Source organism: Aspergillus japonicus (assembly GCF_003184785.1).
Source record: "Aspergillus japonicus CBS 114.51 unplaced genomic scaffold BO86scaffold_96, whole genome shotgun sequence".
NCBI lineage: Eukaryota > Fungi > Ascomycota > Eurotiomycetes > Eurotiales > Aspergillaceae > Aspergillus > Aspergillus japonicus.
The window spans coordinates 39410-55148 of NW_020291733.1; the positions used below are offsets into that span (position 1 = coordinate 39410).

General features: G+C 53.0%; 3 protein-coding genes across 3 annotated transcripts; 1 reads left to right on the forward strand and 2 right to left on the reverse strand.

Moving 5' to 3' along the window:
* Positions 1–23: 23 nt before the first annotated feature.
* On the reverse strand, positions 24–5675 carry BO86DRAFT_443351 (uncharacterized protein; the record flags this gene model as incomplete). The annotated part of the gene is made up of 6 exons (XM_025676359.1): positions 24–155; positions 206–1292; positions 1338–4950; positions 5000–5454; positions 5510–5536; positions 5593–5675. The coding sequence occupies 6 exons, from the start codon at positions 5673–5675 to the stop codon at positions 24–26; spliced, it is 5397 nt and encodes a 1798-aa protein (XP_025522446.1).
* An 806-nt stretch (positions 5676–6481) lies between these two features.
* BO86DRAFT_349157 (beta subunit of fatty acid synthase) lies at positions 6482–12956 on the forward strand. Its single transcript, XM_025669344.1, has 4 exons — positions 6482–11727; positions 11778–12263; positions 12314–12429; positions 12502–12956. Exons 1-4 carry the CDS (start codon positions 6489–6491, stop codon positions 12934–12936), a joined length of 6276 nt encoding a protein of 2091 aa, XP_025522447.1. The 5' UTR covers positions 6482–6488; the 3' UTR covers positions 12937–12956.
* Positions 12957–13158: 202 nt separating this feature from the next.
* Positions 13159–15039, reverse strand: BO86DRAFT_372562 (FAD/NAD(P)-binding domain-containing protein; the record flags this gene model as incomplete). The annotated part of the gene is made up of 3 exons (XM_025670352.1): positions 13159–13756; positions 14162–14430; positions 14536–15039. 3 exons carry the CDS (start codon positions 15037–15039, stop codon positions 13159–13161), a joined length of 1371 nt encoding a protein of 456 aa, XP_025522448.1.
* Positions 15040–15739: the final 700 nt, after the last annotated feature.

Sequence of the window (15739 nt, forward strand, 5' to 3'; positions counted from 1 at the left end):
CCCGATCCAACTCGGCTCATAGTTCAATACCGCGCCCCCACGGCTTCTCCGGTGGCTAGTGCTACGGCAACGACAGTATCCGAAGCATGGCTGATTGTCACTTCGATGTTACTGATGCCTTTGGATGCTGCAACAGCATGAGCATTGCCATGAAGCTGGCAGGTATCAGTATCAGTCAGCATAGAACAGAAGAGCATAAACTCACGGTCACACTCAGAATTCCATCGGTATTCACAATCTCAATCTCACTCATTGAAGCTCCTGCACCTCTGGACAGCGTTTGCAGACTCTTAAAGACAGCCTCTTTAGCACTCCAACGACCTGCGTAAGAGGCACGGGGACTGGGAGCTTTTCGGCAGTATTCGCGTTCTCTCCATGTGAAATTTCGCTCAATGAAGTTCTCATTTTCGATGTTGATACTTGTGATCTCTTCGACGTCGACCCCGACGGTGACGGATGAAGCCGGCTTAGAACGTCGGGTTACATCGTCAACCATTGATTGGACGATTGCAGATACCGTGTTTGACTTGTCAGCTGTTGACATTATCTCTGCATTGGTTCTCTGGAAGACAAAAGCATCCTGAGTCGATGCGCTGTCAACGAACCGAGATTGATCTTTGGCGAGGCGGCTGTTCTGATTGAGAAACACATCACGCATGTTATCGGTGTCTTTCCACGGAGCACTGGCTTTGATCTGAACTAGTCTATCTGTCAGCAACCGCGAGATGTATTCCCTAGTTGCTGCTCGCTGTCGCCTGTCTACCTCGGTACGGTATTTCTCGAAGGCCTCGGTTGGCACAGATGCAAACAGATACTTCGGAGCGACCATAACGTTGATGGCACCTTTCTGGCCAAAGCCAAACGATGTGAGCATGGTCGCCTTGACCTCAGGAAGCGGCAATGATTCCATGGGGTACAATAGATGCTCGAAACTTCGCAGTTGCTCATCGATGTTGTCGGCATTGCGATTGCCGGGAACAACCCCATCTCGGAATATTTGCATACAACCATGCAGTTGCCAGGCCCCTGCTGCTGCCTTCGGATGGCCTGTTAGTGACTTCTGGCACACGCAGAGCAGTGGGTTGCCTTTCCGTCGACCCAAGTGATGCATCTGCGTGTTGATCACGTCCCCCTCGTTGACCTCATTGGCTTTTGTTGACGTCCCGTGCATTGACACAACCCCAATGTCGTCAACAGTCAGGCCCCATGTAGCCAAAGCGGATCGAATAGGTGAGATTGAAGGGTCCTGTAGGCGAATATTGTTCGCCCATCGCTGCTGCGCATCCCGGATTCTTAGGCTCACGATCTGCTCCGTGCGGGTATCCTCAGGCCGTGACTCTACACTCTTGCTTGACGAGTACTCCCTTGTAGGCTTATGACTTAGATGATGCTGCTGGATGCAAGCCACCTCTCTATCGAAATTTGAGCGCCGGCATTTGAAGTCGAGTAAGGGTGAGCTTTGCGCTCCTATCCCCTCGCGTGCCGCAGTGAGAATCCCCTTACCCGGGGCCGGTATTGATCGACCGATCTGATCACTTGCGAGTTGGTTGTAGGCGACCACACCATAAATTGGCAACCCCATGTCGAGCGCGACATCAGCACTGGCAAGTATCTGGACACCGCATCCTGCAGACTCGGCAAAGCCACTGCGTGAACTTGCCGTTGGGCGGGAAATTTCGCTCGGCAAACGGTCTTTGGCAAGCTCTTCGGCACTGTTGGCCGTAGCTTTGATGCTTGCGAATTCGTATGCTACCTCTTCGCCATAATCATCACATCCGCCAACCAGAGCCATCCTGCATTTACCGGTCATTATCGCTTCACAGCCCGAGTCCAAAGATTCAATGGCGGTGGCACACGCCCCAACCGGAGTTTTCAGAGGCCCCGTTGAAGATAACAACAACATATTGATCCATGCACCCATAGTGTTGGCAAAATGATCTAGAATGATGTCGCCTCGTATTGGACGATCAAGATATCGGTCTCGATACATGGATTGGATGGTCTTACCAGGGCCGCCACCAGTACCAAGGCAATTAGTTAGTTCCGATGGATGGATGTGTTGGTAGATTTCATATGGATCCTGGATTCCGGCGGATATGAACGCCTCAGAAACGCAACACAAGGCATACAAAGTTGTTCGATCCACTTGCTGCACAATGTCATCTGGGATCCCGTACCGTGAAGGGTTCCAGCCCTTGGGAACTCTTCCTCCAACAGTCTGATCGAACGGAATAGTTTTTGGGATCATCAAGGTCGCGCCCTTTTTGAGGAATACCCGATAATCTTCGGATCCTGTTATAGGCTGAATAGAGACTTTCTCACCATGCCTGAGTTTAAAGGCCTCCGCTGCCGACTTTGAACTCTCGAATGGTGGCAGGTCGTCTTCAATCACCACTTCTTGGATGAACTCTTTCCGCGATGGATCGTAACTGTCCAATTCGCTGGGCTCAATTAATCTCAGCCCAGTGCCCTTTGAAATGGATTCACCGTATTTCGTTTGAATGTTTTCATCCTCGACGGGCTCACCAGTCTCTGCATCGACCCAGCCAACATACGGCTGGCCTTTCAGATCACCATCAACATGTTTTATCAGTCCCATTATCCAAGCCATCTCGATGTATCCCTCGAGGGAGAAATGACCTTGGGCTTCCATCTCCCATCTTGTGTGAGCATTCCCCCATGGCCCCAGTTCTGAGAATCCAACCACCACCACAGTCCGTGATAGGTCTACCATACCGACGAGATCGGGAAGCCCAGAGGTCATGTCGAGATGGTTCCTCAGAGGAGGAAATCCAATTTTCAGGTTAGCACGTTTTCTCTTGCCGAGTGGTTCCCTTCGCTGATTGCGAGGATGCTGGCCATGGAGGGCAACTTGGTGGTGCGTGTCCTCTCGTGTCAAAGCACTTCGGAGCTGCTGCTCACCATCCAACTTTTTCCGACAGGATGCTATCTGCTCTTTGATATTCCACATGGATCCTAGCCCACCAGTCAGGTCGGCATAAATTGGTGCCTCTTCCGCAAGAGTGGTTACACTGGGCGTTAACAATGCTAGAATATTCAACGCCATTTCAGCTTGCGTGAATGTGATCACGCCGATTCTCTCCATCTCAGCCGACAACGCATTGGATGAGCGCATCAAGCCAGTGCCGCGAGTCCATCCGATGACTGCTCCACAGACACTGACGTATGTCGACCATGTCTCAGAGTGAAAGCGGTTGAAGAGGGTTTTCAAGCCGATCTTGGACTCGGCGTATAAACCATCGCCTCCAAAGGTGCCTTCATTACAGGACATGGGTAGTATCACCGTGGTTGGCCTGGTTTCGATTCGTCGCTTTTCTTTCTCGTAGCGTACAAAGCCAATGAGTCTCAGAATGTTGACCAGCATTGCTCTGAGTGCAACCTCTTGTCGATTACCTAAAGAGTCTAACTCTCCCGTCTGCGGAATCGCTGCAAAGGGGATAATGTAATCCAGATCACCGCCTACCGGAGAGTCCGAGCCATAGATGTACTGAATCAATGCCTCGCAGTCCTTTTTGCTGGCTTGATTGAAGGACAACAGGGTCAAGGATGCTCCTCTAGATCCATGCTTTCTGAAAAGGCTCTGGAAGAAGGTCGCGCTGCTGGAAACCGCGCGGCTTGTGGTAACGATGATCCTGGCGCCTCCAGCCAATAGTCCTTGGACTACATGCGCACCAATCGAGTCGGGTCCAGCCCCCGTTATGAGGACTGATTTGTTTGCATATGTGAATCCGGTTGTGACACCTGCATCGAGAGCTGTATGAAAGATCTCTGTTGCTGCGGGGTCATACAGCCAGTCTTCCTCATCTCGCCGTTTTCTTAAGTGCACGAATGGGATCGCAGTCAGACCAGCTGCGGTTGACGTCCGCCCTTGACGCACGAAGTCTGGGTAGTTGCGAATATTTCGAGGTACTTCATCGTAATCTCGTTGTCCAGACGCTGAGATCAGTGTTCTAGGGCCCATAGGTGGCTGAGTGTGGATGAACACAGGATCTGCCATTTGCGACCGTGCACCAAGGCGCAATATTTCATGTAATATCGAGAGACCTTTACCGATCTGTGGTCTCTTCGACGTTACCGCCTGTTCTGACAGTGATGCTCCCAAATGAGCTTTTACGATTTCAACGCAGCTTGGCTCCCAACGATTAAAAATGCGACGAAGGCGATCATCCATGCTCAGTAATGTCGCATCGACATGGTTGCTTGAAACTTCAATTAACCATCGGAAGAGGTCTTCTCTAACCCAATTCCACCAGGACTCATACTGCCGTGCTTTGTTGCGGTCAAACATTGGCTTGACAGAATCCAGAAAATGTTCGTCTAACTCGGCATTCCATTGCTGAAGCTGATTCTCCATGGCCTGTACGCAGTTCGATAGCTGGATCGAGTCGACGTCGAAAATCTGCTCATCTGGCTGTAGGTATGCTGCTAGAGCCTTGTACTGCTTTCGATAAAGCTCCTTGTGCTCGCTTTTGAGAGACTCGAAGTCCGCCGAGCTCATCATCGTGGCTGATGACGAGTTATGAACAGCATCACCCTGCCCCCCTGTAGCAGCGAATGCAATGTCTTCCCACGCAGCGTAGTGTTCGACAAGACCATCCAGATACGAACGAACCTCATCCGCACTGGCCAGCCGAGACGCTGGCTCCATGGTCGTAGCGAAGCACAAGAGAATGGTGGACTGCGGCTTGTCAAGTCCCCATTTGACCTTCAGAAACTCCTGCATGGCACCCTGGTTGTTGAAGCCTGCAGGCAACTTGCTCGACATGAATTTGGAAATTAGCATCGACATCTGCTTACCCGGTTTGCCCGAAAAGCCACCTTGAAGTGCTTCCCCAAGAGCTGTCAAAGACATATCTTCAACTCCTTCCGGAACTCGCCCGAACTCCGCAACCAGATCTCCTGTCAATTCATTTTGCAGAGTTGATTTTCCTGACTGGTTAGCCTCTCACTAGCACAAGTGTGGTGCCCTGAACCATACCTCCTGATAGATCTCGAATGGTCTTGGCCATCGGGACCTGGTCGAAAGGCCGTCGCAATTTCTGCGCGGTCATGGCAAGACTGATGTGTCTTGCGCATAATGTGACATTCTTACTGGGCGTGTAATGTGTGAGAGCTGTAGTAGCTGGCAATGCTGCCGGGCCTGCTTCGGGAATCTTTGTCTCTCGGATTTGAGCATTTGTGCCGGAAGACGTTGCGACATGCTCGCGAGCGGATTCCTCTAAATCAGCTGTCTTCGAGTATTCGTACATTATCTCAGCCTTGTCGTCCATGTACGAAAGAAATTGCAAGTGAGCCCATTGAGATGGAGCATGGGAAGTGTGGTTAATGGCCGCTGATTTCCTGGCCATGTTTGCCAAAGTGGTCCTGGGACCAATCTCGATGAACCGACTGATGGCCGTCTTGGCTTTGAGAAGCTCATCCTGCGTCTCGATCCTGGAATGTGTTTAGCTGCTATGGTATGTCGACGAAGGCTGGATTGCCAACGTACCAGCGCACTGGGGAAGCCAGTTGATATCTACGTTGTCAGCTTTGACACAATGCTTTCATACTCATTCGCCTGGGGAAACCTACGAAAGAAGCTCTATGAACAGCCTGTACGCAAGTTCATCCCGACCTCGGATGTTGAAAGGGCGACCGCCGACTGAGTGATCCATGACAGCGTTAAGTGTCACGGCAAAATCTCTCTGTCGAAGCAACACAGGGAGGTAAAAACCACCCTTTAGGGTACCTTGAGCAGTATATAGGCTCTAACCGATCAGGCAGAATGACTGGAATAGGGCACCAAAGGTGAACTGGAGAATTGAGGATTCATTATCGGCAAATCACCATTTCAATATGGCCCGATGACTAAAATTGGCGACAGGTCGACAGAATCTACTGGAGTCACGGCGCCGCATTCTGAACTACTGAGGCGTGTAGTACGGGCCGCCTGTCTTGGCTCTAGGGATAAAAACCTGGAGTTCTTAAACAGTCTCTAATATGTTTCGCAAAGCCTAGCCCGATTCGCATGGAGACCCAAAACAAGTCATAAGCTGACAGTGTCTGTATTTAAAAATCGTATTCGGCCAGACGTTCAACAAAACTCCGTCTGCAAAACTCCGGTCGGTCAAGGCCAGCGTCTGTTCCTGGGAGGGGGATGTTAGCCTGATAAAACTCCGGCCTGAGACAGGAGATCCTCCAACGGCTGCTGGTGGCAAGACAAGGGATCCTTGATAATTGCCCCTGGACCAACCCCCGATTTCTAGTGTGCTTGGACGCTTGTGGTCGGGATGTCAACAGGACAGCCCTATCGGAATATATATGCACTCCACGGGATGGGGCTGGATAGGCGTTATTAATCAAGCTGGCCCAATGGACAGATTCCGGATGCATATCCCTTGGGCAGCTGATGTGATGCTATCTATACCAGCGTCACTCGCTATGATACTACTAAATACAGTGAACGAGAACGTGCTTCGCTACGCAGGATGGGAAACCTCGACCTGTCTTTGATGGACCAATGTCCAGCCTACCTCAGTTCTAGCTCTTCTTCTGGGATCGTCATGCGTGCCTCAATTCCGTCTTCCTCGCCACCTTGTCTGCCTTCATTTATGACAAGTTCCCGAGCGACAGCTGTTGAGATACCTCTGATTTGGAAACATCTCGATCTGACGCTCACTGTGCCTTCGTCCCAGTTGCATTATCTCCAGTCACAGAAGGATGCGTTCATTCAGTGGCAAACATCTAAGGAGAACGAAGCCGAGCAGGAATTAGGGTCAGCGCTGGAGTTGTGCCTTAAATATGTCGAGTTTCTCATCCGACAACATTCTCCTCGGTCGGCCCTGGTCGCCGTGCTAAGAGCATTCGAATCTCGATTTTTGCAAGACGACGAAGATATTCATTCCAAAGTTGCCGAGCTGATTCCATATTCAAAAAGTCGACAGTCTTATTTAACAGTGTATTATCGCGCAGTTGAACTGAGCGGCAACGGCGAGCTCGAGAACCATATCTTTCCGACGCGCAATCGGATGAGTGCGTTGTTCCAGCATGCTCAAACCAACAGATTTCAATTGCTGGCCGTATTTGGCGGTCAAGGCGAAGCAAGTCGAACCTGTGTACAAGAGTTAATAGATCTTCACGCCACCTACAAGCCAATGTTGCATTCGTTCTTCGGCACGGTCGGCGATATGCTCAACAAACTTTCGAACCTCCCAGAATGCGTGTCCTACTTTGGCGCGCAACCCCTGGATCTCCAGGCCTGGGTTAATGATAGTTCGACAACTCCAGACACCGGTCGGATCGCTCAAGCTCCAATCAGTGTACCGGTAATAGGAGTGCTAAGCCTGGCTCGGTATTGCGTAACATGCCGGCTTCTGGGTCTGAACCCCGGGGAGTTACGCGCGTTGCTCCGAGCCACAACAGGCCATTCACAGGGACTCCTGGTTTCAGCAGTCATCGCAATGTCGGACACCTGGGAGACATTCTTTGACAATAGCGGTCTAGCAGTGGAAGCACTATTTTGGTTGGGCTGGGAGTGTCATCAAGGCGCACCGTGCACTCTCGCATCGGCAGCACATGCACTCGGTGACTGTACAGACGATTACAGCATGCCCTCCTACATGCTAAGCGTGCGAGGAATAAGGAGAAACAAGCTCGAGTCAACACTGGCACATATGAACCAACTCCTGCCTTCACAAGCGCAGATACATCTGGCGCTGATCAATGCTCGCGATCAATTCGTAGTAGCTGGCCCGTCCACCTCCCTGGTTCACCTTCAAAGCTATCTAAAGGAGGTTGTTGGTTCTGAGCAGGATCAGAGCCGGGTCCCGTTCAGCAGCAGAAAGCCTTGGATCCAGTCTAGCTTCTTGCCAATCAGCACACCTTTCCATACGCCGTTCCTCACTAAAGCTGCCGACGCGCTCAAGAAACGGTTTTCACGACACCAGGTAGTACCCGAAGATTTCAAGATCCCTGTATATCACACCCACACTGGTCAAGATTTAAGAGAGGTCAAGGGGAATCTGCTTCATACTATTTTTGATGCAATCGCGCGGGAGCCTTGCGATTGGCCTACTGCCTTGACGGGGTCTTTACCCTTGTCCAACTCTATGCACAGTCCATCTCATATCCTTGTCTTCGATCGAGGCGGGCTGGGTCCATTGGTGAAGAAGATCCAGGAAGGAAGGGGAATCAGGATAATACAGGCTAGCGATCTTGAATCTCGCGACCCCGAGATCGGAACCATGCGTGATCTCTTTTCGCCACGTCTCCTAGAGACATCAACGAGAATTCAGAGCTGGAGCCAGCGGTATCAACCGCGGCTGGTGAATGGAGGCACAGTCTCTCTTGAGACACGCCTGAGCCGCTTGCTGGGTTCGCCGCCCATTATGGTTGCTGGTATGACCCCAACAACGGTGCATTGGGACTTCGTTGCCTCCATCATGAATGCTGGATATCACGCTGAATTGGCTGGCGGAGGCTATCGAAGTAGCTCGGATATGACAACGGTAATTAAAGAGCTGATTGGCAATATTCGCCCCGGTCGTGGAGTCACCTGTAACCTCATTTATGCAAACCCTCGAGCAATGGGCTGGCAGATAGCCATGCTACGCCGCCTGTCGCACGATCGAATACCTATTGATGGACTCACGATTGGTGCAGGGGTACCTTCAGCAGAGATAGTTTCTGAGTATATCCGCACACTTGGCCTGCGCCATATCAGTTTCAAACCAAGCTCAGTGTCTACAATACGACAAGTCGTGGATATTGCAAAGACACATCCTGATTTTCCTATCGTTCTACAGTGGACGGGTGGTCGAGGGGGAGGGCATCATTCTTATGAGGACTTCCACGCTCCTATCTTGAGCACATATGGCACCATTCGACAGCAATCCAACATCTATTTAGTCGCCGGTAGCGGTTTCGGGAACAGCGAGAGCATCTACCCATATCTCTCGGGGCAGTGGTCTGTCTCGCATGGCTACCCTTGTATGCCGTTTGATGGCGTTCTGCTGGGTAGTCGTTTGATGGTGGCCCGAGAAGCACACACGTCTCCTGCCGTCAAGCAAGTCATCACAAACACCCCAGGTGTTCCAGAGAGCGAATGGATGAAGACATACTCAGGTCCAGCAGGAGGGATTCTCACCGTCCAGTCGGAGATGGGTGAACCTATCCACAAGATTGCCACTCGAGGAGTACAACTGTGGGCGGATATGGATCGAACAGTGTTCAAGCTACCCAGAAAGGATCGAGTCGCGTACTTGACCAAGAACCGAGATTCTATTATTCAACGACTGAATGCAGACTTTGCAAAACCCTGGTTTGGCCGAGATGCTCGCGGTGTTGTGGTGGAGTTGGAAGACATGACCTACGCTGAAGTACTCCATCGTATGGTTGATCTGATGTACGTCCGTCATCAAAAACGATGGATAGACCCTTCTTACGCGCGCTTTACCTTCCACATTGCGACTCGGACCCTGGAGCGCTTGCCATGTGCTTCGCTCGATCACCGCGCGGACATATCACACGCGGTACTCTCAGAGAATCCGGAACTATTCCTTCGCTCAATACTTGACGTATGTCCTGCAGCTAGAGACGAAGTCCTCAATCCAGAAGATGTCTCATTCTTTCTTCTAGAGAGCCGAAAGCCCAATCAGAAGCCGGTTAACTTCATACCGGCTCTCAATGAATACTTTGAGTGGTACTTCAAGAAGGACTCCCTTTGGCAGGCGGAAGATATCGAAGCCGTGCCTGACCAAGATCCCGAGCGCGTTTGTATATTGCACGGACCTGTGGCTGCACAATACTCGGTCGACCGGGATGAATCTGCTCAGGAGATACTGGACGGCATTCTTGGTGGACTCATTGAGCGCTTCCAACGCGACAATTGCTTAGAAGACTCAACATCCAGCTCCGCTAGTGGACTAGCCACTCCTGACAGTTGGTCATCGATTTCCGGATTAAGAGAGATAGCGGTTGATGATATGTCAATTCCAACGTCTATTTTGACCTCTGACGCTCTTGATGACCGGTCTGTGCATGTTTCGGCCGCCGGGCTAAGCTTGTCTCGGAGTTTGCCTCCATGGATACGCGCAGTATTTGGGGATCCCATGCTGCTACAGAACCGACGACGACAGCGGAACCCATTTCAGCATTTTATCGCAGCAAACACCGATGCAATCTTCCATTATGATCCAGACCGAGGAGAAATATCGGTCTGTGTCCAGGATGCATGCCGGGTAACCTCCTCCATGAAGCTTTCGAGCCCGAACGGCGTAAATATTGTTCTCGAACTTTATCCTCCTCAGGTGCTTGAACCACTGAGGCTATTTTACCGTTTTGATCCTAGCAGCATCCCCTTCAGTCTCAGTGAAATAATGAATGAAAGGAACTCACGAGTCAAATCATTCTACAGCCGATTATGGTTCGGGGAAGATGTGTCGACAGGTGGTAGTATCCATGATACATTCTACGGCAAGGAAATGACGCTCACCGAGCAAGTGCTTCAGGATATGATTGCGGCTGTTGGCCAGGCCTTTCCAGATCCAAGACTTGTCTTCCTCGATTCAGACGTCCTGCCAATCAGCATCGGAATTGTCATAGCTTGGGATGTTTTGACAAAGCCTTTGGTGCTCCAGGACGTTGGCGCTGACCTGCTTCGGCTGGTTCACCGGTCAAACACATTCGAATACTGCCCTGATGCGGCAATGCTACGTGTTGGCGATGTTGTCCGTTCACAGTCACAAGTTCGAGCTATCTTTGTTGAAGAGGCTGGTATGGTTGTCGTTGTGGAAGCCCAGATTAAGCGCTCGGGTAAAGCGGTTCTCATGGTGACATCGACTTTCATATTTCGAGGGAACTTCGATAGGGAGAGGGAACTCTTCAGACGCGTCAGAGAGCCGGAACGCAAGCTTCATCTTGGATCTGAGCTTGATGAGACTGTTCTTCGACGGCGGGAATGGTTCTACGTCGATGATGAGACGATTTCCCTGGTTGGGAAGACTCTTCTGTTCACGCTGGAAACCCATACTATACCCAAGGAGGGTGGCCTGAAGGGACTACGAGTGACTGGAACTGCCAGAGCGCAGCTCGGAGGGTACTTGTGGAAGGAGGTAGGGACGGTGAATTACAGCTGCGATGACTGTGTCGGCAACCCGGTGCTTGAGTTCCTGGACCGCAAAGGTAGTCTGGCTTCTCCGGAGGTAGAGCTAAAGACTTCGGGATGGACAGGCTTGTCGTCCATGGAGGTGCAGATGCCGCCGAGCAACCAGCCATACGCCAACGTGTCCAAGGACTTTAATCCAATCCACGTGTCAAGCCTATTTGCTTCAGTGGCCGACCTTCCCGGCACTCTGTCGCATGGTATGTCTACCTCCGCGGTCACGGTGGCAGCCTTCGAGCATCTTGCTCTCCACGGAGATAGATGCCGGCTTCGGTCGTTCACGGCAAGCTTTACTGGCATGGTCATGCCTATGGAGAAGCTGGTCGTCCAAATTCGGCATACCGCGATGGTTGAGGGACGGATGCGCTTTGCGATCGAGGTCACTCGCAAGGACAGTGGAGAAAAGGTTCTGGACGGTGGCGCTGTTGTGGATCAGCCGGCCACGGCGTATCTGTTCACGGGTCAGGGTAGTCAGAGCAAGGGCATGGGGATGGACCTCTACGAGTCAAGTCTAGTGGCGAAAGCCTTGTGGGATGAGATCGATGTGCAGCTCTACGACTCATACGGTAAGGCTTCCCACCACTCTTCACCAATGGGTATTTTCTAACGATAACAGGCTGGTCCGTGCTGGATATTGTGCGCAACAATCCCAAGTCAATAACTGTTCATTTCGGTGGCAAACGAGGCCGGAAGATCAGACAGAATTACCTATCGATCACAACCGAGACAGTGCTCCCGGACAACACACGCATCGAAACACCTGCCCTTCCGGGTCTCACCTCTCGATCCACGTCTTATACCTTCACCGACCCGAAAGGATTACTTTACTCGACTCAGTTCGCCCAGCCGGCGATTCTGCTATTTGAGGTAGCGGTGATTGCTGACTTGCGCAGCAAGGGCTATGTCTCACCCGATGCATTGTATGCCGGCCATTCGCTGGGCGAATATGGCGCATTGTCAGCTCTGTCGCAGTCGATTCCGATGGGTGCGCTGGCTGAGCTGTCATTCTACCGGGGCCTGATGATGCAGGCGTCTGTGGCGCGGGGGGAACAGGGAGCGGCGTACGGGATGACGGCAGTGAATCCTAAGCGGGTAGGAAAGTGTGAGTTTCATGTGATTCACAATGTTAAAACATCCGCTAATTGTGGGTAGTTTTCGATGCTACGGCTTTGGGACGGCTGGTTGAGATGATTGCTGCGGTGAGCCACGAGCTACTGGAAATTGTCAACCACAACGTTAAGGGTGAGCAATACGTGTGTTCAGGCACTGTAAGTTCCCTGTTGTTGATCTTCTATTGTTTGATCTTTCTCAGGATCCTGGACCACCACTGACTGGAATAGGACACAAACCTGTGGGTGCTTGGGAAAGTTCTTGATGGACTGTCACTGTCGCCCAACGGACCTCATCAAATACGGGAGATGATGAACGATCAGACGGAGATGAGGGCCATCGATGCAACCATCAAAAACCTACTGGGTGCGGCACAGGGTCTTCGCAAGCCAATCCAGCTACAACGAGGTACCGCGAGTATTCCCCTCCAGGGGATCGATGTTCCCTTCCATTCGAGTCATCTGAAATCGACGGTGGATCGGTTCCGACAGTGTCTGCTCAAGCCCGGGTTCCTGGAGGGCAACGTGAACATGGCCGAGTTGGAGGGGCGGTACATCCCTAATGTCATGGCGAAGCCGTTCTCGGTGAATGAGGAGTATGTTCGGGAGGCATATGCGTTGACGCAGAGTCCGATCTTGGGGGAGATACTGGGGGTTACGGCATAGATTAGACGCCCGGAATAGATTGATTTTTCACATATCGTTTGTGTTCTGTTGGAACTTAGCGGATGAGTTTAATATGAATTGACGTAACGATAATATTTAGTGACCGCACATTCTTCAATCATGCCAGGGAAATGCCCACAGTACTTGACATAAACAGAGCTACATCCTCTTCCTCCCTTCTCACTTTCCCACCCCTTTTGTCCCTGTTGACCACCCATGAACTCAAAAACAAGAATATCCCCATGTTCCCCGCCAATACTGGCCCTGCACCTCCCCGACCATCCCCTCCACATCCAACCCCCACACCGTCATCGTCCGCCGGCGAATCTCCTCAAACACGCGGCCCATCATCCCCGTCTCCGCCACTTCCCCGCCGGCCTCTCCGGAAAACAACTCCCACTCATACGCCCGACACACCTCGCGACTACTCCGCATCACCCACTGTGACCGCTTATACCGCACATCCGAGTACGCCTTGAACGCCACCTCCAGCGCCTGCGGGGTCGTCAGTTTCCCCGAAAGGATATCCGCCTCCGCGCACCCCAGCGCCGTGACGAGGGCGAGGGCGTCTTCCACCCCCACGCCTGCCCCGGCCCCGTGGTGCGGGGATGCGGCGTGCGCTGCGTCGCCGACGAGACAGACTCGGGCGATTGCGTAGGTGGGCGGGGGTCGGTCGTAGAGGTCGAAGATCGGCCATTGGGTTAGGTGGTCCGGGAGGAGGGTGAGGAGGGTGCGGAGGAAGGGGATCCAGTGGTTGAAGGTTGTTAGAAGGTGGGCTTTTGGGGTTGTTTGGGTGGGCTTTGGGGATGGGGTTGGGGGGCTTTCTTCTTGTTGACTTGATGGGTTCGTGGTGGTTGTGGTGGCTGTGGTGGTTGGGGCTGGTCTGGTGCCGTCGGGAGTGGTGGTGCGGCTGGTTTGCGGGGTGTTGATTGTCGTGGTGCTGGGGGTTGTGCTTGCTGTTGTGCTGGCGTGGAGATTAAGGTCTGGGTCGGCGTGAGAGTGAGTTGGGCTTTTGGATTCTGCTGGATGGACATTGGTTGTGGGAGTGTTGGTTGGGGTGCTGGGACTGGGGCTGGGGCTGGGGCTGGGGCTGGGGCTGGGGGTTCTGCTGCTAGTGGTGGTGGTGGTGATGGTGGTGTTGGTGGTGTCCTCTGATGCTGGGGGCGTGGCAGTGGCAGTGGCAGTGGCAGTGGCAGTGGTGGTGGCAGCTCCCGTGAAGCTCGACACGTCCCAGTCCTTGGGGTCCGGGACAAACGCGACCACATTCAGGAGCTTCTGGTTGGCGACGGGGAAGTGCAGGACGTGGGCGTGAGGCCCGCAGTGCATGTGCTGGAGGAGGGCGCGGTGGCGGCCCAGATGCGCGATCGCCTGGTCCATCGGGATGAGCCCGCGGTAGGCGAGCTGGTGCGCGTAGCGGGGCCGGTGGTCGGCGTTGGGGAACATGAGGTCGCGCACGCGCGATTTGATGCCGTCGCAGCCGATGACTGTGGTGTGCTGTTAGCCCTTGTGGATGCGAGTGAGTGGGTGGGTGGTGAAGTTAGGGCTTTCGGGGTGCATCAAGGGGATTGATCTGGGATGATGCAACTCACCTCCATCCACCTCTCTCACACTCCCATCCCCAAACACCAGCTGGATCCTCCTCGACTCCAGATACTCGTACCGCTCCAAACGTTTGCCAAACTGCACCACCCCCTCGGGCATCAGCTTCATGATCTCCTCCAGGAAGTGCGCCCGGTGGCACCCCTCGAACCCCCGCGGCCCCGCATACAGCTTGTAGACTTTCCCCTCGATCCCCACGGGCTGAGGACTGTCATCGTCCACGTACGTGTGGTAGCCGTCCACGAACCGCATGTTGTAGTCCGGGTCGTCCGGCTCGCCGTTCTCGGTCGCCACCGCGCGCAGACACTCGTCCAGCCGCGGGTCCAGCCGCATCATACAGTGGCGCGCCGCCCGCGTGAAGCCGATCCCCGCCCCCAGCTCGCGATGACACGCGGCCTGCTCGTAGACCTGGATGCGGAGGTGCGGGGAGTTGCGGTTGAGGAGGCCCAGCGCGAGCAGCGTGCCGATGAGGCCGCTGCCGATGATGGCGATTTCGATGGTCATGCTGGCTGAGGTCGTGGATTGTACGTGTACGTGTATTTGGCAACAATGGCCTGTTCTTTGCGTGTGGGAGAGCGGGTATACAATCTCAAACTACAATATGATATGTTACCAGGAGTGCTAAAGGGAGTACCTGGGAGGGTCTACACCAGGCATAGAGTACATACTTCCAAGACTGACTCACACTCCCTCACTTACTCAGAACCCATAAGCAAGGCAGCCAACGGAGTCTATGCACCTTCAGCAAAACCTAACCAACTACCTTACTAGCTTCGCTTTGCTTCGCTTCCCTTCAGGCTGCGGAATGCCCAAGGCAGGGCTAGTCGTGCTCTGTCACCAGTCTCGAGGAGTGTCAACAAAGGACCAGCGGGAGTCGCCCGTCTACCCTTTCCCTCCCTCCATACAACAGCAGATGTTTTGCTTCTCCTGCCTGTGAACTGGCTGTACTACATGCCAGCGCAACCGCAACTCTTCCATGCAGTCAGATGCAATAAGCCCTGCGGACAAACCCGCAGGGCGACATTCCGGCTTGGAGGCGTGAACGGATCCGCGCAGTTTGGCTTCTCCGCGCGCGTCACCTCCCTCTCTTCCCACGAATCTTCTTGAGGGAAGGGAGCTTGGGCTATGATGTTGGGTGGTACAGAAGGTTGAGGGCCGGATAACTGCCGAAGAGCTCAAATATCCCTCCGATTCCTTGCCCTGC

What these genes read in the sequence shown, in the direction of transcription:
- BO86DRAFT_349157 (XM_025669344.1), top strand. Translation starts at nt 6,489, where the DNA reads ATGGGAAACCTCGACCTGTCTTTGATGGACCAATGTCCAGCCTACCTC. An exon ending in GCAGCTCTACGACTCATACG is followed by an intron (nt 11,728 to 11,777) that starts GTAAGGCTTCCC and finishes TAACGATAACAG; the next exon opens with GCTGGTCCGTGCTGGATATT. An exon ending in AATACGTGTGTTCAGGCACT is followed by an intron (nt 12,430 to 12,501) that starts GTAAGTTCCCTG and finishes TGACTGGAATAG; the next exon opens with GACACAAACCTGTGGGTGCT.